General features: G+C 43.6%; 1 protein-coding gene across 1 annotated transcript in view; it reads left to right on the forward strand.

The window, feature by feature from the left end:
* The window catches only part of TDRD1 (tudor domain containing 1), a 102,849-nt gene that overhangs the window by 28,215 nt on the left and 53,227 nt on the right, over window positions 1-21,407 (forward strand). The window contains exons 11-12 of the mRNA XM_054982860.1: window positions 9,045-9,221; window positions 9,659-9,766. Coding sequence (XP_054838835.1) covers window positions 9,045-9,221; window positions 9,659-9,766 — 285 coding nt within the window. The remainder of the gene's footprint in view (window positions 1-9,044; window positions 9,222-9,658; window positions 9,767-21,407) is intronic.

Below are 21,407 nucleotides of genomic sequence, written 5' to 3' on the forward strand. Positions count from 1 at the left end.
CCCTGTGGGCCTGCTAGAAGGTTTGCAGGGGAAGCTTTCTCCTTCCTTCCTTTGGCTGTGGCAGCCATTTCATGGCAAGACAGAATCATGGACCAGCTCTTCCATCACAATAGGATTTCTGTCTGAAGGAGAGTTGGAAGCCCCCCTCATCGCTCTTTCCTAGCAACAACCCCAGAGACAGTGGGGCAAACCGCGAGGAAGCTGCAGCTGCGGCCACCCATATTGTGAAGAGACTGGAAGCGCAAAAGGCGTTATTCCTCCCTGGGCAAAGGAAATACGGCAGCCATTTCTGGCCTCACAAATGAGCGCACCATTGCCAACCAGCTGGGAGGCGGCCATGGAGTGGATTTCTCCACATCTAATTAGCCAGTCTAATGGTGTAAGACCCAGTGCGGGGCAGCCAAGCCGGTCTGAGATTCAACAATCATTTGTGCCTCCACAGCCCATAGGGCTACTGGTGAGTAATGTGAAGGGATCAGGATCCGTGGTAGTACCTCAGGGATTCCTAAATGTCATTAGACAATTTTTTTTTAAAAAAAGCGAGCTTATTTTACCTCAGAAAGCCACGGCAGCCGTTTCTGGCCTTACCAACAGACCAGGAGGTGGCTGCGAAGTGATTTCCCACATCCAAAACAATCAATAGGTGTGAGAGCACCAAATAGCACCAGCGAGAGCACCAAATAGCAATGGCCCCAGGGTCCAGTGCTGCTGATGGTCTACTTGTGAGTAAAGCAATTGGGTCAGACACTGCAATGCTATTCCCAAATTTCCTAAACTTGATTACATAAACTGAGACTGCCAATTTTTGTCAGAGTGCTGAGGGAAGAGACAGGCTTCCCTCTGGTCCTTCCTCTAGGCCTCCCACCTCCCCAAACAAGGAACTCTGGAAGAGGCCATTTCTTACAAAGGGAATCCTAGCAGGCCCTCTGAGGCAGCTAGAAAGGAAACCTATACCAGAAAAAGAAAGGGAAACTGAAACACTGATAGTGAAGTTTTTCCCCCCTGTTGGTTCCGTATATTCTTACACACATCTTTTTTCCTCCAGGGAATGGGGCCTGCTTTCCTCAGGGTTCTCAATCTCTTTGAATCAGCACAGACTAACTTTATTCTGTAGAAACAAAGAAAAGAACACAAGGCCTAGCAGACCTTCAGAGGCCTAGCAGGCCTTCAGCCAGCTCATGTAGACATGAGTAAACCCCGGGCTGGAGTGGAACTGCTCCAGTTTTTAGTATCCTGGGACCAACATAAAACATGAAACAGACTTCACAGCATTACAATTGCCTGTGCTGAGAGAGTTCTTGCTGCAGTTGTGTTCATCCTGTTTCTGGAATCTTTCCTGTATGACGCCATTTTTAACAAGGGACACAGTTTGGTGTTATGGCTGGAGTGCTGGGCTGGGATCTAGGAGATCCAGATTCTCATGCCATTCTCCTTGGGAGATCTGCCTGTGGCCTTGGGCCTGTTAATTCTCTAGGCCTGGCTTACATTTGGGTTTGTTGTGTGACTAGAATGGAAAGATTTGAAATGTTGTATTCACCTTGGAGCCCCCACTGCGGCTGAAAGCTGGGGTTTAGATAAACACAACCATCTTTATACTCAGAAAGGTTCCCCAGGGCAAGAATTCCTTGATGAATAAACTTTCATTGAATTGGCTACTGGCAGGGCCTCTGCTGTAACCCTTAGCAAATATATTCTTAGTTCCAGTGGTCATTATTATTGTTGAGGATCTACAGATTAAATCGTGCCTCATCTCTGTTTCACTCTCTGTAGACAGCAGATGCTATAAACTGTTAGTCTATGTGAGAACCAGAATTCTCTGTTGCAATTTTCCTTTAAGCTACTGATGAACAGGTCATTATGATCTCTCTGCCATCCCCTTGAAGGGAGTAAGTAGTAAGCAAGTAGAGAGTATCATGGTAATATACAGGGGGAAAGCAAACAAGCTGTGAAATCTAACTAATAAATGTTTCTATTGTAAATCAATCAAATTTAAAGCAATATTCCAGTCAACTTAAACAAAAGAAATAATATATACAGACATACAGCATGGGTGATTACAAAGGGCAAAGCATCATATAAAGTAATTCATATATAATTCAACAAGAATTCCTGTGCAATATTAAAGTGCTATGTGCCTAGAATTGACCAGAGGTCTATACAGTAATCACCAAAGTCCCAATAAGTTTATGGTATAACAATGCAAGAAGGTCTTCAGTGCAATAAATTCCTTTAAAGAAACAGTGTATATGGTCTCATATGATGACAGTGAGAAGCGGCAGAGAAGAATAGATACACAACTGCGACGGGAAGCCAGCAATCTGCCCGTTTCATCTCTTCATCCTGGCAGTCCCCTTGAAGGGAGCATGAAAAGTGTTTAACCCTATCCTAGGGCATAAAGGGTATGGGCCAAAGTGCTTTGGATTGAGGCCATTGATCATCTCTAATAGCAGATTGCATCATTGTAGGAAAAGATAAAAGCCCAGTGGCTCCCTAAGAACTAAAGTTTATTTGCTATGTGTTTTTGTGAGTTCAGTTTACTTTTTCAGATATCTGTGTGTTTCATAGTGACTGTTGCTGTGACCTTACAGAGACTCTGGATTCTTCGGTCCAAATAGACAGCACTCTTGTTACAGGTAAGTGCATCCCTTCTTTCTCATGCCTCCACTCCACCAGGACAAGAGGAAAAGGAGTGTACACCATATTCTTCACAGTACCAAAAGAATGGAGATTGGATGTTGATACTAGACTTAAAATATTGAACAAGTTCATAAAACTTAGGCATCTCAGTTTGGAGACAATGAGATCTATCACAGGACCCCTACTAATGGAGGACCCATAGCACAGTGGCAGATTACCTGCCTTGCATACAGAAGGACCCAGATTCAGACCCTGGTGTCAGTTGTTCATGGATCTCAGGGCCGATCTACACCAAAGGAGTACCTTACTGTGCTAGATCTAATGGAAGCATATCTCCACATTCCGATCTTGTCCAGGCACCGAAGACTTCTCCATTTCTGTGCAACAGGGCTCCATCTACAGTTTAGAGTACTTCCATTTGGCCTCTCTAGGGCACCAAGGGCCTTCACAAAGAATTTGATCAACCCAGTGTAAAGCTAAGGGCGGAATAGCATTAATCTACACACTTACTTGGATGACTTGCTGATCAGGTTAAGCTCTGCATGCCTACAAGCTTACAGTTCCTGATCAATTTACACAGAAGTTCTTTATAATCCAAACGGTGACTAGAACATCTGGAAGCCCTATTAGAATAACACACAATTGTTTGTTCCTAATTGAAGCAGTGGCAAAGAAGAGAAAGGAGATGTCACAAGGGATCATCAAAGCCAGGTATTTATTGATGACATTTGCGAAACTGATGGGTCTACTGATTCTGAATATCGACGCCATCCAGTGAGGTCAACTACATACAAGACCCTTATAGACTTCTGAGACCCTTCCAACTACAAATTATGGACAAGAAAGGTCTTTTCATTCAGTTCCTCCTCATAGTAAAAATAAATAAAATAACATTTTTTTTTAAAGCCTCATATGGTGGACAACTATGACCAGCCTTCTGCAATGTAAGCAACACTGCTTTCCGGTAATGGAACAAGTTCCATGGACACCAGTCTGTCCGAATGGGGAGCTGCACTAGAAGATCCACCAGTGCAAGGTTGATAGTCCAGCAGTGAGAAGAGACCGTCTGTCAACCTACTGGAGCTTTGGGCAATTTATCTAGCCCTACTACACTTCAGACCACAAATACTAGACGAACACATTCTAATCAGAACAGACAGCATGTCAACCAATTTCACCAGGTGTTTCCATCCCGAAGTAACCAATGCATTGACATCACAGTGGCCAAGCATTCTGCTGTTTGTCTTCCAACCACTCCAATTCTCCTGAAGTCACTCAGGAAGATAGGAGAACAAAAACAAACAAACAGAAAAAGTAGAAATCATATTGGTAGCACTCTACTGCCCTCAGCTCCCACAGCTCTCTGCTCTTCAACAGCTGTCAACACTTCCACCACTGACTTCTCCAATATCTCTGGATATGCTCCATAGATGCCAAGTTCCGCATCCACACCTGGAATAGCTACATTTAACTGCATGGAGAGTGAGTGAGACTCTCTCGGCTAGGTTATTCTCAAGAAGTAACCAACATGTGACTGGCCTCTAGGAGACAGTCCACTAATAGGATATATAATGTATCATAAAAAGCCTTCACAGGAGATGCAAAAGAAAAAGGGGTTAATATCATGAAACCCAAAACCAGATCCATTCTATACTTCCTACAGGTCGGTCATGCAAGCGATCTCAGAGCCTCAATCTTAAGATGTCAGGTCATAGTCTTAACAACAGTACTGCCACGGTACTAGAGTCTGAGTCTTTCCAGACACCACACATATGTAGCTCCCTCTAGTGTGATACTCTGAAGGATCCACTACAGGTTCACCAATTTCTGACTTGGAAAATGCATACAGTTCTGTATACTGATACCGGACACCCCTTCGAGAGCCTGTCAAGGAAATTCCTCTTATGTGCTCGAGGACTTTGTTCCTCTCTGCAGTTACATCTGCAAGAAGGGTATCGGAACCAGATACCCTGTTAATTAACTTGAGCTATGTATTTTACACAAGGACAAAGTGGTCCTGAGAACAAATCCTACCTTCATACCAAAAGTGATCTCTCCCATAGAGATCACTATGGGATCTCTAAAAGCATTTCTTTACAGAACAGCAAATCTGGAAAACAGCTTCCTTATCTATCTCTCTATCCTCACCAAATAAAGGAATGAGGATGTCCAAATCTGCCAGCAGTAACTTCAAGGCATGCATCATCGAAGCACACAAAATTAAAAAACTAGACATACCAGCTAGGATTACTACTCACTCAATATGAAGTGCTGCACCAGTGCAGCATTTGCCAGACATGCTACAGTTAAGAGTTTTGCAAGGCAGCTACTTGGTCATCTGTATCTACCTTTGTTAAACACTATAAGCTGAACACTTACGACTTAGCTGATGCAGCGTTTGGCAGAAGATTATTACAACATATTTAATGAACAGATGACAATGACCCACCCAGAAAATAGGGACACTGGTCTGGGAGGTCCCATCAAGATGTCCTCCGCCTCAGAGGAAGAACGGACCATTGGATACTCACCATGAAGGGTCCTTCTCCTCTGAGGAAAGGAGGACATCTTGCCCCTCCCGAAGTCATTGTCTTTTCACTCTCTTCTGCCTGACAAATTTACTTCCTGTCCTGATGTTTCCCCTTAACATGTTTGTTCTCACCTTTCTCCTTGTTATTCAATTCTAGAGTGTCGTATTCATAATTATGATGCTATAACTGCGTTCGGAGTTGCCAAAACTGAAAGAAAGGGTGACTCCCACTAGAAAGACAGGAAGTAGAAAATTTGTTCCTGCTTCCCTGACTAGAGGGTGGGAATCACCCATCAAGATGTCCTCCTTTCCTCAGGAAGAAGGACCCTTCACGGGAGAAGGACCCTTCACGGTGAGTATCCAATGGTCTGTTCATATAGGTCCCAAATACTCATCCCCCGTCCCAACAGGAAAACATAACTTTTGGTGTGAAGCAGCCCTGAGAACTCCCTAAATAGTTTACATGCTTCGTCTAGACAGGAGAGAAGCAATAGATTAAGAATGAAATATGGTATTCTTCCTCCTCCTGAGAACTAGCAGGTTTCCAAGGTCAGAGACGCTGAGCTTCAAAGCACAAGAAATAAGACTCTTTGGATACAGTAGGCCTGTGAATACAAGGCAAGTTTTGGCATCAGCAATATGATACCAAGGCACAGCATAAAACAATGGTTCAGCACGGAACAGTGGTTCATAGTAACACATCAGCAGAATTTAATGGCATGGAGGGGTGCAGACATGACAAAAGGGAGCATTTCTAAAAATGCTGCCTATTCCATGCATAGCCCATCTAGACAAATGAAGGATTATGGTGGTTATGCATGGGTGAGTTAGTGGTGGAATGAAAATTTTAGATTGGTTCAGTTCTGGTAAATATCTTGGGACAAACTGACCCCGCACAAAAGAGGTGGTCACAATTTAAACTGAAATGGACGTGGACTGCAAGGGCTTAATATTTATCTCAGAGAAGTGTTTAAATTGGATGGGAGGAAGCAAAGAGGCTGCAGAATCTGGGGAACATACAGTTTGGGATTACTCATTCCTAACTTGGATGACCCAGGCTAGCCCGATCTCATCAGATATCAGAAGCTAAGTAGGCCAGTGATGCTACGTAGAGGCAGGCAATGGCAAACCACCTGTGTTTGTCTCTTGCCTTAAAAATCCTCTGGGGTTGCCATAAATCAGCTGTGACTTGAAGGCATTTCACACAAGTGCACAAAGAATGATCGTCTGACTAATCCAGGTAACATATAGAAATGGGCTAGAATATGACAGTGAGTGTATGTGGAGAAATGATAGCCATGTAAGTAGGTGAATGGGCAGCAGGAGACCTGTGTATATTGTATGGAGAAGGAAATAAAAAAGGTATTTATATGCAAATAGTAGAAATATAGTTCCCTTGGAGGCCATTGTTAATCTCTCCTTAAAGTCTGGAGTGTTTCCTAGAGCCTTGAAGGAAACGGTGGTACAGCCTCTGAAAAAAATATCTTTGGACCTCACTGACCCATCCACCTACTGCCTGGTTTTGATCCTCCTGTTTCCAGGAAAGGTGATTGAACGAGCGATGGTGGAACAGCCATGGGTGTTCCTGAAGGATTCTTCTGTCCTGGATTCCTTCCAGTCTGGTTACGCCCTGGCTATGGGATGGAGATGGTGCTGGTCGCCCTCATGGATGATCTTCGCAGACACCTAGATTGGGGCAGATTGGCGTTAATGGTGGCGTTAGATCTCTCAGCAGCGTTCAATACAGTTGACTACAACCTGCTGATTCACCATCTCACCGACATGGGGATTCGTGGGACAGCCTTACAGAGGCTGGTCTCCTTCCTCCACAGCCAGGGACAGAGGATCGTATTGGGGGAACAGTTATTGCCCTGCCACCTCTTAGTGTGTGGTGTTCCTCAGGGTGCGATACTCTCCTCAATGTTATTTAACATATATATGCGTCCCCTCGCCCAGATGGTGCGGAGCTTTGGGCTGGGTTGTCATCAATATGCTGATGACACTCAGCTCTATCTGTTGATGTATGACCAGCCAGACTCTGCCCCGGATACTTTAACCTGGGCTTTAGAGGCTGTGACTGGTTGGTTAAAACAGAGCTAACAAACTGAATCCCATGAAGATGGAGGTCTTGCACCTGGGTCGTGGGTTGACAGGTTCTGGAATGCACCTCCCTGCCCTGGCAAGGGGGGCCAGGTGAAGAGTTTGGGTGTCATCCTGGATGCCTCCTTGACAATGAAGGCCCAGGTCTCACAGCAGTTGCCCAGTCTGCATTTTTTCATCTTCGCCAGGCCAGGCAACTTGTTCCCTACCTCTCGACCAGCGACCTAGCTGTGGTGATCCATGCAGCAGTCACCTCCAGATTGGATTACTGTAACTCGCTCTATGCTGGGCTGCCCTTGAAACTGCTCCAGAAACTGCACATGGTCCAGAATGCACTGGTGTGCATCCTGACTGGAACTCTATTCCAGTCACATATAACACCAGTTTTGCGCCAATGGCACTGGCTCCCAGTTGAATTCTGGATCAGGTTCAAGGTATTGGTTCTAACCTTTAAATCCCTTAGCAGACTGGGACCAGCATACCTGTGGGACCACCTCTCATCACAAGTTCATCTGAGGCTGCTTCGTTCAGCAGATAAACACCTACTGGTGGTCCCCGGCCCCAAGGAGTTTCACCTTGCCTCAGCCAGGGCCAGGGCTTTCTCAGCCCTAGCCTCAACCTGGTGGAACTCTTGTCTGTGTCAATGCAGGTCTATTCAGACTTGTTATCCTTCCGTCGGGCCTACAAGACGGGGATGTTCTGCCAGGCATTTAGTGGTTGAGGCGGGAGGGCCACCTAAGGTATTGTATCGGCTTCCTGCCATGGGGGAGTATATGCCCCCCTCGGATTCTGTAACATCTATGACTGGCTACCCACTCGCAGGTTATTTAGTTTGATGCATAGGGCAAAATGTGTGTGGCTGTGTTATAATCGATGTGTTTTTAATGTTTATATTGCTGCAAAAAAATTATTCTATTTATTGTATATTTTAAAAGGATGTGATCCGCGCTGAGCCCGCTTGCAGGCACAGTGGAATAGAAATCAAATAAATAAATAAATTAAATGTCTCTGCTAAGGTGGAAGAGCTGGAGTATTTGATGATAAGTTTTATAATATAGATAAAGATACTTGATCTGAGCAGCACTCTGAACCTTGAGAGAAGGGTGTGTGTTGTTGCGCTAGCTGTGCATGGAAGGTTATTCAGAAAGTGCAACTCAACCACATTTGATTTCTGAAGAGGAAGTGTTTCAAATATGATGGGATTGATAAAAAAAGGATCTGCAAAGGAGGGTGAAGTGGGTTTGATCACCTCAGGGATCTTGGGAATGAGGTATGCTGGAGATGAGATAAGATACCAGCAGCTCTAAGAAGATTCCAGCATGACTAACCAGCAGAGTCAAGGAGGACAGAATAGGCAAGAGAACTGGTTTTTAAAAGCACTCAAACGTGAACAAGAAGGAGCACTGCTGTTAGTAAAACAAATATAAGTTGACAATAAGGTGGATAAAGAAAATGTAAAGAGCATATTGTTAAATATGTTAAGAAAAATCAGAAATTCTATAAATGCATCAGAAACAGGAAACTTACAAGGGAGATGGTAGGGACTTTAGATAAGAGACAAGCGAAAGGATTGCTGAAGGCAGAGGGTTTGCAGAAAAACAATAACTGCTTTAATTCAGCAAGGATATATTCTTCATATATTATTAGGTTGTGAAATGAGTACTTCAGGACGGTAGACTAATGCTTACTTAATTAATAAAACCTTTAATTGCAGCTAAAAACCAATAGAAGCTACTAATCGGAATTGCTATAGATTCTTTGTTATCTTTTTCATTAGGTCCAACCATGGAAAAAAGCTCCACACAAGAAAAGACATTAGAGGGTGGAGATCTGGTTTGTAGTAATTGTCTAATCCCAAAGATTATTTCACTATCTGTAGGAGATGAATTTTTTGGCATGGTTGCCCATATAGAGACACCTGGATACTTTTTTTGTCAACTGCTAGAAAATGGCCGTAAGTCTTCATTCATTTATTGGAAATTTAAGCATAACTTGACCCCACAAATGGAAAGGATGTATGAGTTCTCTACATAGTTTGAGAGAAGGAATGAATAAATGTTACATCTTTTAGTTTCTTAGTCATTCAGCCATTTACCATATGAGCTGTCAAAATGACTTTTTTTAATGCACAAAAGACTGAGATTTCTTTTAGACAAAATATAGATTCCTGAGAAGTTTAATGAGTGGTTTGACTTTTAAGAAACGTAAGCATTTCATATTGCCTGCCTGAATCATATTGGCCCTGTTGAAACAGCGATAATGAGATTAAGAGTCAAGTCTTGTTCTTAATATAGAAATAAAATTCCATATGATAAAATCTTAGCTGACTGATGGATTGTTCTATGGCATTAATATACAACCTTTTCATATGAGTACCTTTGTTGTAAGCAGACAAACTTGCTGAGCTTCAAGCATCCCTGAGTGAATATGGTGACAAAATATCTGCTGTCCCTGACTTCTGTCCATCAGTAGGAGACACATGCTGCGCCCAGTTCACAGGTAAGAGGTAGAGAGAAAATACCTGTCTTGTTGAAGTGCCTGCATAAAATTAATTCTGCAAATACTAAAGCAAGTAAACATCGCAAGCCTGTGTTTGTGTGCACATGCTATGGATGATGGGGATTGCCTTTAAGGAGTTAAATGTATTCTGGAGCAGGATCAGTGATTAGAAGGTTCTGCACATTACCCCTAATAATGCAGCAGTGCCAAGCTACCTTGTCTGAGAAGGAGCTACCTGTTCATTTTAGCCCTAAACTTAATTTTAGCATTGCCCTATATATACTGGCTGTCAAACAGGAAGCTACTCATCTGGCACTGATCCTGAACTGTAAAAAACAGTAGGAAGATATTTTTACCTTGCTTCTTTCACCTCCATACTGTGTGTGGAATAGTAGAGAGTGAATTGGAATTCACGAATACAACATCTGGACCCTAATTTCACCCCTTCAGAGGACGCTATATGATGTAATTCCTTAGCACTTGGAAATCCATGGGAGGAGTTGTCCTTTGCCTAATAGTAATGCAAGATGTTTAATTAAAAATGATTAAAAGCAAATGTAGTGCTTGTATAAGTTTCTATACACTTTCTATTGTTAATCATATCTTTTCTTTTAAATAAAATCTTTGCTTAAAAAAATGATTAAAAGCTTACAGTAACTTACAATGTACCAGGATGATCACGTGGTCTAAGATGCCAGTTTCAAAGGGAAGTCTTGCTCTTTTCCTTTTGAGGCGGAGGACATCTTGGGTGTTTCCTTTTGACGATGGGAACCAGCTCATCCAGCACTGGCATGCCCTCAGGGCTTGCGCGGCTTCCTGGAGATATGATGGCCTTGGAAGGCACTCAGGCCTCTAAACAGCCCCATCTCTGAGCGGGAGCCTGACAGAGTAGCGCATTTCTGCCAGCTGGCTGAGAGCAGTGCCCCCACTTGGAGCTCTATTTCGGCAGGAAAAGACAGAATGGCCAGCAATTTCCCGTCCAAGCTGACCGACATGATTGCCAACCTCTCAGTGGGAGGAACGCCAGCAGGTTTCCTTCGGAAATACCTGAGCCCTATCAGCCTTCAAGGAGGACAGCTACAGGTAGGTAACGTGCTCCCTACTCTGCCAGGAAATAACAAACGCCTTCTAGAGCATGCGAAGAGAATCCTGAAGGTGAGCATGTTCATGACGGATGCCACCCTAGATTTTTTTCTTTCATAGCCATGACATCCACCACGGTAGCGGGGAGACTACTCTGGCTTAGAGCGTGGCTGGAGAACCTACAAGCCAAGGTCATCATGATGGCTTACCCTTTCCAAGGCAACAAGCTCTTTGAGGAGACTCTAGAAAAAATATTAATAGAAACCAAAGACAAGAAGGCTCTTCTGAAGTCCCTGAGGAGAACAGACAGACGGTCATTCGGATTCCAGTCCTTCGTTGCCAGTCTTCAGCGCAGTCCCAGCCATCGGAAAGATTTTCAAGCTCTCAAACACTAGAGGGTGTTCCGCCCTGGCAGCACGCCTACGCAGAGCGTTCTCACCTAAGTCGGTGTTGCTGGGCGGAGCTACCCTTCTTCCTTCAGTTCCTTTCTTGCTGCCATTAGGAAAGGTTCTCTCTCTCTCTCTCACTTTCTCCAATTTTCTCCCTTTTTCTCTGTACCAACTTTTGCAAAATGTCTACGTCGTCTCAGAAATCTTTGTTTAAAAAGTGTTCGCGCTGTGACATGAAGATGCCACACTCCGACGAAGATGATCTTTGCTTACTGTGTTTGGGTGAGGGCCATAATGTGGGGGCTTGCCAACACTGTAAGCGTTTCACCCTCAAGGCCAGAAATGACTGCGCTGCATGTCTTAAGGCAGCTCAATGGGAAATGTCTCTGACAGGATCCGACAGGCCAGCTGCTTCCAATCAAGCCGAGCAGGATCCGAAGGCGCGATCCAAGCATACCTCCTCAAAGCCAAAGTGACTTCGCCGGATCTGACTTGGAACCCACAACCGGTTCCGGCTATTGCCCCAACTCCAGGCCCAGCATCTGACTCTGGGGCTCCACCCAAGAACACCAAGGAGAAATCAGGCTCGAGGAAACATCGTTCCCCACTTGGGGGTGATCGCTCCACATTGGAATCTCCGCCCAAAAAGGCAAAAGCAAAGACAAAGCATCTCAAGAGGTCAAGTTCGACATCTTCACATCGCCATCATCGCTCCTCATCTTCTGTTCCGTCAGGGACCATAGAGGAAGAGTTCCTTCAACGACCAATGACTCCTTCACCTCCGCCTACCCCCCTCTTTCGGAGGGATGATGAAGGGACTAGTCCAATTGCTGATTTCCAACCAGCCTTCTCACCAGATCCAGGCACAGTGTCATTGTTGGTTCCAAGTGTGATTTCAGAACAACCAGCTACTACTAATTCTCCCTCTGAGGCAGGAGGACATCTTGGGTGTTTCCCTTTGCCCAATCAGGGAGGCAGGAAGTTGAATTTTCTTTCTTCCTCTTCCTGTTGGCGCCTGGAACACCCTGTTCTCCAGTTCTTTCCTGCCTCCAGGGAGAGCAGTCGTATAGGCAGATTCTCTGCCTACTTGCTTTCGACTGATCTAGCTTTTCTATCATTCCCCTTCAGATCTTTCCCTCTTCCTTTTCCTTTCTTCTTTTTTACTCCTTTAATTTCTGATCTAATTTCACCTCTAAAATCCTCCCCACCTCATTTCCCCTCCGAAGAACAGAGGAGATGTATCCCAGAGATTCGGAGGGAAGTTTTATGGATGCCAAAGAGGAACCTTCGGCAGCAGCAGCCCCGGCGGAAGGAACAGACGTTCGATCCAGTACCGTCCTGCCCCTGGGGCTGGAACAGAATCCCGGCACCTTTCCGGCCGGCGAGCCGTGTACCTCTTCCAAAAAGCATCGCAGAAAGTCGCAGGAGCCGGGATCTGCTGCGCGCCATCTTTGAGAGGTCGAAAAAGGCGCCAAGAGAAAAGCCGCGGAAAGAGCGGGAAAAGCCGGCGAAGCTCGCGTCTTTTCCCGCGCGGCTACCGAGGACGTTCTTGCCATTCTCCCGCCGGGAGAAATGGTGGAAACGGCTTCCCAACCGCCCTTGACCGCTCCACATGCAAAGATCAGCCAAGAGGGAGCAGGTAACGTTCCTAGCGATGCTGGGCAATTTATTCAAGGGAACTTTCAATCCTTTCTGAGACAGGCCATTAGGGAGGTAGTTGGGAAGCTCTGTCAACCTTATCCTGGGACTACAAGTGAACAGTCCTTCCCCCCCCCTCACCCCCCAACAAGCAGTGTCGAACAGAGACCTGCTGGCCAACTAAGGCAGCACAAAAGTCGACCCCAGTCTCCCCCAGGGACAGTGGGTATTATTGGGGGGGAGAATCGCCTTCAGATAGTGAGGATGGGGGTGATGGAGAATTCCTTTCCGAAGAAGAGGAGGAGGAAACTCTCATTCCTGAACAGACCAACAGACTGTTTAAGTTTGAGGATTATCAGTACTTACTCTCCAAGACCCTGGCAGCATTAGAGCTTCAGGAACCCTCAAAGGGGGGGGGGGAGGAGGATCCCGGTTCAGGCAAGGGATCATCCAGACCCAAGGGGAGCAGAGAGTTTTTCCCCAGAGATGGCACCCCTGAAAGGGTATTCCCCTTCCCGGAATTTTTTGAAAGGCAATTAAGGGCAGAATGGAGGACTCCAGCAGCTACCAAACAATACCATAATTCGGTTAAAAAGCTATATGCCTTACCTTCCTTTACCAATGAGTTCTTACAGATACCTAAGGTTGATGCACCTGTGGCGGCGCTCCAGTCTTCTGGCCTGCTGACGGAAGACGGTCAGGGTTCCGTCAGGGACAACCTGGACAAGAAAGCGGAGACCGCGCTTAGAAAAGCTCACGAAGCATCGGCAATGGCGATCAGGGCCGCTTCTTCCGCATCCATCATCTCCAGAGCGGCAGTGGTCTGGATACGTAAGCTTACCCAACTTTTACTAGGTAATCGCAGATGGTTGCTGGAGGGCGCCAACAGAATTTTGAAGGCGAGCACCTTCGCGGCGGACGCAACATTGCACGCACTGACATTTTCGTCCAGGGCCATAGCCTCCATGACGGCAGCCAGGAGACTCCTGTGGTTGAGGGCCTGGCCAGCGAACTTACACTCGAAGTTCATCCTTATGGCCTATCCCTTCCAGGGGGACAAGCTATTTGGTGAAGCTTTGGACAAGATACTGGTGGAAACACGTGATAAGAAACGGGCGCTTCCTAAGACAGTCAAGAGGACGGACGCACGCGTTTACAGCTCCCAGTCCTTTCGTTCCCAACATGTGTTGCCCAGATACCGACAGGACAACAAAAAATCTTCCTGGAATTCATCTAAAGCCGGTCAGAGAAAGACTTCCTTCGGAGCTAGACCTTACAAGGCACCTCAACATAGAGGAGACAGACAGGGTTTCGAGCCCAAGGCCCCAAAGTCCTGACTCACAGGGAGTACCGGTGGGAGGGAGACTACAGCACTTTGCTCAGACTTGGGAGGAAGCTCACGCGGATGCATGGGCCACCCAGGTAGTCTCTCAAGGCTATGTCATCGACTTCAAAGCCATCCCACCGGACCGCTTCCTCAGATCTCCACTTCGAAAAGACCCAAAAAGAAAGCAGATCACGTACAAGGCTATACAGCACCTTCTCGACATCAAAGCAATAGAACCAGTCAACCATCCCGAGTTAGGCTCTGGTGTCTACTCCATCTTCTTCACAGTCCCCAAAAAGAACGGGGACTGGAGGGCGATCCTGGACTTAAAATTCGTGAATCAATTCATTCACCTGAAGCGATTCAGAATGGAGACGTTACGTTCCATCTCGGAAGCCCTCCGCGACGGGGACTTCATGACCTCGATATATTTTTTTTTTTTAATAAAATTTTTATTGGAATTAGAATCATATAATTTCACATTACAATCAATTCCCGTTTCCCAATTTCTAACCCCCTCCCTTTCCCCCCTTTTTTGTAGACTTCCAACAGTTTTCCAACCCTTTGTCCCTTTTCCCTTACTCATTTTAAATTCATCTATCTAACAAACATATACTTTCCCTTTAATCTAAGCAATAATTCTTTAACTATTTTTAATACTCTGTACGCTATCTTTAAGTCCCTTCTTCCATATTAGACAAACAATTTGTCCCTTTTTTACATAATTTCATAATTTCCTGGTTTCAAATATTTCTATGAACCATATACCATATAAACCATATAATCCATGCATTCATATAAGTCAACCAATTTAACTTATATTCCGTATATTACTTTTTTTTTTACCTATCTTGTCTTCATTCTACTTTAGTTATATTTAATTATATTATTTATTTCCTCTTTCTTTAATTATACATCTATATAACTATCCTCAAAAGTTATCAATCAATTTGATCCATATATTTCTTCAGGTAGACTTATTCAGTTTAACATGTTACACGTTTATACCAGAAACAATATTAACTAATCGGTCCTTATAGTTAATTATTTTCTATCCATTTTCTATATATTTTTCTATATATAACAATCTAACAAAATAGCTGCTTAGACATTTTCATTTCTCTCTCTACCCTCCGGTAAAGTCACCCCCCTCTACATTTTGTCATATTTCAGTAGTTCTCAAACTGCCACAGTTCTCTTCCCACCTCCCATTTCTTCAACACATATTGCTTCAGCTTCTCCCAGTCTGTGTTGAACTGTCCTGGGTCCAGATTTCTCAATTTTCTTGTCATTTTGTCCATTTCAGCCATATACAGCAATTTGTAAGTCCAGTCCTCAATAGTTGGCACTTCTTGTACTTTCCATTTTTGCGCATACAAAAGTCTGGCCGCTGCTGTCATGTAAAATAACAATGTTCTATCTTGGGCTGGAATGTTCTCCATTCCCAAGTTCAGTAGCAGGAGTTCTGGGTTCTTATTAATTTGAAATTGTAGAATCTCACTTATTACTTTTATTATTTCTCCCCAGTACTGCCTAGCTACCTCACACGTCCACCACATATGATACAGAGAGCCCTCATGTTTTTTACATTTCCAGCATTTGTTAGAAGTGTTCAGATTCCCTAGCGCAATCTTCTTTGGTGTCATGTACCAACGATAGATCATTTTGTAAATGTTCTCTTTAATATTAGTACACGTTGTAGTCTTCATTGTATTTTTCCACAAGTGTTCCCATGCCTCCATTGTTATTTCTTTGTTAAAATTTATGGCCCACTTCACCATTTGTACTTTAACTATTTCATCTTCAGTATACCATTTCAACAGTACTTGGTATACCTTGGAAATTTCCTTCTTATCCTCTTTTAAAAGTGTCTGCTCTAGTTCCGAATTCTCTGTTCTTATGCCTCCCTTTGCACTATCCGAATTGTAGAGATCTCTGATCTGCCTATACTGGAGCCAATCATAGTTGGGTGATAACTCGTCCTGTGTCTTTATTTTAAGTTTGGAAGATTCTATTCGGGTTATCTCCTTATATGTTAAACACTGTTGCTCAGTATCGACAGCTCTCGGATCTATTACTTCATATGGAACTACCCACATGGGGGTTCCTTCTTGTAGAAAGTCTCTATACTTCTTCCAAGTTGCATATAGGCTTTTCCGTATATAATGGTGTAGGAACATAGAGTTCACTTTTACTTTATCGTACCATAGGTATGCATGCCATCCAAATATTTTTTTATATCCCTCTAGGGCCAATAATTTCTTATTCTTCAGCGTCATCCAGTCTTTCAGCCACACTACGCAAATTGCGTCATAGTAAAGTCTTAAATTGGGCAGTTGCATTCCGCCTCTTTCCTTTGCATCTTGTAAAACTTTCATTTTGACTCGAGGCTTCTTGCCTGCCCAAACAAAGTCTGATATTTTCCTCTGCCATTTTTCAAACTGCTTAGAGTCTCGGATAATTGGTATTGTCTGTAACAAAAACATTACTCTTGGTAACACATTCATCTTAACTGCTGCAATCCTTCCCAACCATGACAAATTCAATCTATTCCATTTGATCAAATCTTGCTCAATCTGAGTCCATAATTTTTCATAGTTGTTTTTGAATAGATCTATATTCTTTGCAGTCAGTTCAATTCCCAAATATTTCACCTTGGTTGTTACTTCACAGTCCGTTATTTCCATTAACAGTTGTTGTTTTTGCTTAGTCATATTTTTGCACAATATCTTTGACTTCTTTTTGTTAATATAAAACCCTGCCAAATCTCCGAACTCCTTGATCTTCTCTATCACTTTTGGCATATTCTCCATTGGGTCTTCGACAATTAACATTATATCGTCCGCAAATGCTCTAACTTTATAAGAAAAGTCTTTTATTTTTATTCCGCGGATTTCTTCATCTTGTCGTATTTGTATCATCAGTATCTCCAATACCAAGATGAATAACAGCGGAGACAACGGGCAACCTTGTCTTGTTCCTTTACTTATAGTCAATTTCTTAGTCTCATCATTCACCACAATTGCTGCATTCTGGTCTCTGTAGATTTCTTTAACTGCTCTTATGAATCTTTCTCCCATTTGTAGCTTTTCCATAGTGGCAAACATAAAGTCCCAGTTCAAATTGTCAAACGCTTTTTCAGCATCAACAAAGAAGAAACCAACCTCTTTGTCACAACGCTTATCATAATACTCAATAGCATTGATCACTGTCCTTAAATTGTCTCTGATTTGTCTACCAGGTAAGAAACCTGCTTGTTCCTCCTCAATAATTTCCGAAAGCCACCCCTTCACTCTCTCTGCCAGTATCTTCGCAAAGATTTTATAGTCATTGTTAAGTAAGCATATAGGCCTGTAATTTTTCACATTAGTCAGATCTTGGCCCTCTTTGGGGATCAATGAAATGTTAGCTTCCTTCCAGGTATCTGGAATCCGTTGATCCTTTAATACTCCATTGATCACTTCTTTTAGGAATGGTACCAGTTCGTTGGCCATTGTCTTATAAAATTTAGCTGTAGGTCCGTCTGGCCCTGGTGCCTTTCCCAAATTTGTTGATTGTATTGCCGTTTTTATTTTCTCATCCGTTACTTCGTTGTTCAGTCTGTCTCTCCACGCTTCCGAGATTACTGGGAGCTTCATTTTCTCCAAATATGTCGCTATTGATTCTTTATTCACCTCTTTCTTATTATACAATTTAGCATAAAATTTATAGAAGGCTCTACTAATGGATGTCTGTTCCAAATACGTTTTTTTATCTTCACATATTTTATTTATTGTTTTCTTTTCCTTTCTCTTTTTCAATTGCCATGCCAAATATTTCCCAGGTTTGTTTGCACCTTCAAACCCTTTTTGATTCAGTCTTTTAAGATTCCACTCCAATTCTTTATTATTCATTGCTGTCAGCTGTTCTTGTAATATTTTAATGTCCTGGTAAATTTTCTTTTTCCCTGGTCTCTTCTTTAACTGTATTTCTTTGGCTTTTATTTTCTCCATAATCTCCTGTCTCTTCTCCTCTTTCTTTTTTCTGGCTCTTCCATTTAAGTCCATTAGTATGCCCCTAATTACCGCCTTGTAAGTGTCCCAAACCTTGTTGGTTGGTACTTCTTTATTCATGTTGTATTGTATGAAGAACTTTGTCTCTCTTCTCAGTATCTCCATATTCTCTCCCTCTTGAAGTAAGTCCTCATTTATTCTCCATCCTTTCCTTTTGCTCCTTCTCCCCAATTTCCACATAATTGGATTATGATCCGAGCCTACCATCGGCATTATTTCCGCTTCCTTAGTCCATAACGCTAAGTCTTTTGAGGCCCAGATCATATCAATTCTCGATAGTGTAAAGTGTCTTGCGGAGTAGAACGTAAATTGTCTGCTTTTCGGATTTTGTCTTCTCCATACATCTTCTAAGGTTTCCTGTTGTATCAGTTCAAAAAACAACTTTGGTAGCAATCCTCTCTTCTTTTCTGCAGTTGATGTTTTTTTTGTCTAAATCCAAATTTGTCACTCCATTGAAGTCTCCAGCAAGTATTATCTGGTCATATGAAAGTTCATCTAGTTGCTTCCTTAAGTCCTCAAAGAAGCTTTCTTTTGCTCCATTAGGTGCATAAATTCCAACTACCAGCACTCTCTTTGAATTCCATACGCATTCCACTGCTATAAATCTGGCTTCCACATCTTTCATTACAAACTTTGGCTGCAGCTCCTCTTTAATATAAAGCACTACTCCTCTTTTTTTCTTATTAGAGGCCGCTGCAAAATCATTGCCCAATTTTTTTGATTTTAAATACTTTACATCTTGTTTTCGAATATGGGTGTCTTGCAAACAAACAATATCACATTTTTGTTTTAATAGCCAGTGAAAAATGCTTTTTCTCTTATTCGGTGAATTAAGTCCATTTACATTCCAAGATAAAACTTTACACTCCATAATCATAATCTTGTTGCTGGTAAGTCCTTTTCATTGTCTCTTATAAATCGCTCCATCTCTCGTTCCGATCTGATGCGTCTTTTGGCCCCTCCAAATTCAAAGGACACTCCTTCTGGTAATTCCCATCTGTACCTGATTTTCACGTCCTTCAAAATCTGAATTAGCGCCTTATATTTTTTCCGGTCCAATAACACCGATCTGGGTATTTCCTTCATAATGATAATCGTCTTGCCGTCAATCTCCAATGGATCTTGAAACTGTTTAGTCACAATCTTCTCTTTCATATTTCGGGTCGTAAATTGCACAATCACATCTCTTGGTAGTTTCCTCTGGGTCGCAATTCTTGAATTTACACGATATACCACGTCCAGGATAGCCACAACTTCCTCCTCCTTCCCCAGGTATTCAGCTAACACCTCAGTCATCGGTTCTTGCGCTGTCTTTCCTTCCACTTCCGGCAAACCGCGAAATCTTAGCTGCTTCTCCATGTGTTTACTTTCCGCAACCGCCATTCTCCCCCTCATCAGCCTCATCTCTGTTTGTTGCGTGTCAGCTAAATTCTCCACCGCGCCTTCTACTACTTTAACTCTCTGCTGTGTTCCTTGCAGTTCATTTTGCATTGTTTCCATACCTTTCTTTACTTCTGACAGCTCACTTTTCACTGTCTGTTTAACCTCTTTGATCAGCTCCGGTTTCATGTCCTTAAGTTCTTTAATCACTTCTAAGAGTTTTTTGTCTAGGTTCTCTATTGCCGATTGCCACTCTTTTTTCGACATCGTGGGGCTTGCCTTGGCTCGCTCCCACGAGTCTGCCCTCTTCCTTAACTCCGTGGCGTGAAATTAAGCGTCATTTTAATTTTTAATTTAAATGTCCCAGTCTTTCTGCAAAGAAAAAACTTTTAGAAAATCCAGAATGTCGGGCGTCTTTTCTCTATGGTTCTTCTATGGTTTTTGTAATCCAAAATGGCTTACTTCCTCTTCCGCTGAAGCCGCGGCTTTTCCCCTTTCAAAGATAGCGATTTCCTTCTTCCTGCCCTCCGGCAGGGGCCGCTTCTCTCCAGCAACTCTATTGTTATTACATACTTCCTGTCTCCCGACTTCCCGCAGTAGCTCTCGCGATGGCAGGATTTTCTCACAGCTCCATAACCGCAAGTATTCAAAACAATAGTCCAAATTCTTTAATAACTTATTTAAACTTAGTCTTTTTTCTGTTTCGACTCTTGCCGAGTCTTCTCCTCGTTATAATTAGCCTGTTGCAGTTTTAAAATCTACTTTTAATCTTCTTTACTTTTAACAATCTGTCCCATATCAGAAGATAGTGATCTTTACCTTCCCATTCACTTTCCGTGGGTTGTAATCACTGTTTCAATCTTCGTTTCTCCTCCACTCCTCTTTCCCCTATTGAACCTTGGGTACGTAGGTCTTATGCCAACCGCATTGGCCCCGAAACTGCCGCAGAGATCTTTGCCGACCTGTCACAGGGTGGGACCTCAAGGGTCGTGAGGGGGCCCGTCGCGTAGAGCCCCCCTCGCCCGAGATCAACGCGCCCTGAGGTCTTGAGCGTTCTTTGCCTGCTCTCCGCCTGAGAGCAGTCGACCGCGGGCTATTTTGCCCCCGCCGGCCGGTTAAAACGGCAGTCTGGTCAGCTCCGCAGTTGGAGCTGCGTCAGACCTCCATGAATCCCAAACCGGAAGTCGACTTCATGACCTCGATAGATCTCACCGAGGCGTATCTGCACATCCCTATTCACCCGTTTCACAGACGTTTCCTGAGATTCTACGTCAACGGTCATCATTTTCAATTCAGAGCCCTGCTTTTCGGCCTCGCTACTGCTCCCAGGGTATTCTCCAAGGTGCTCATCAACCCCATAGTCCGTCTCCGAGAGTCCGGGATCCACGTACATCCCTACTTGGACGACATCCTCATAAGAGCAAGCTCAAAGGAAAAGGCCACTCAGGACACATGGTCAGCGATCCAGTGTCTTCAATCGCACGGCTTCCTGGTCAACATGGAAAAATGCTCCTTGTCCCCATCACAGTCGATTCAACATTTGGGGATGATACTAGACACCCAAAGAGGACTCATCCTGCTGCCTCAGGAAAAAGTTCTAAAGACCAAGGAACTTACCGCATCCGTGATTCAGGAACAAGCGACGTCCTTACTGAGGCTAGCAAAGTTGATGGGCACGCTGGTAGCATCCTGCGAGGCGATTTACTGGGGCCGGTTCCACTCTCGGTCCCTTCTCAATTTTCTTCGCCCATATCAACATCAAATTATGACCA

This window comes from Eublepharis macularius, chromosome 6 (genome assembly GCF_028583425.1).
Source record: "Eublepharis macularius isolate TG4126 chromosome 6, MPM_Emac_v1.0, whole genome shotgun sequence".
NCBI classification, from domain to species: Eukaryota; Metazoa; Chordata; class Lepidosauria; order Squamata; family Eublepharidae; genus Eublepharis; species Eublepharis macularius.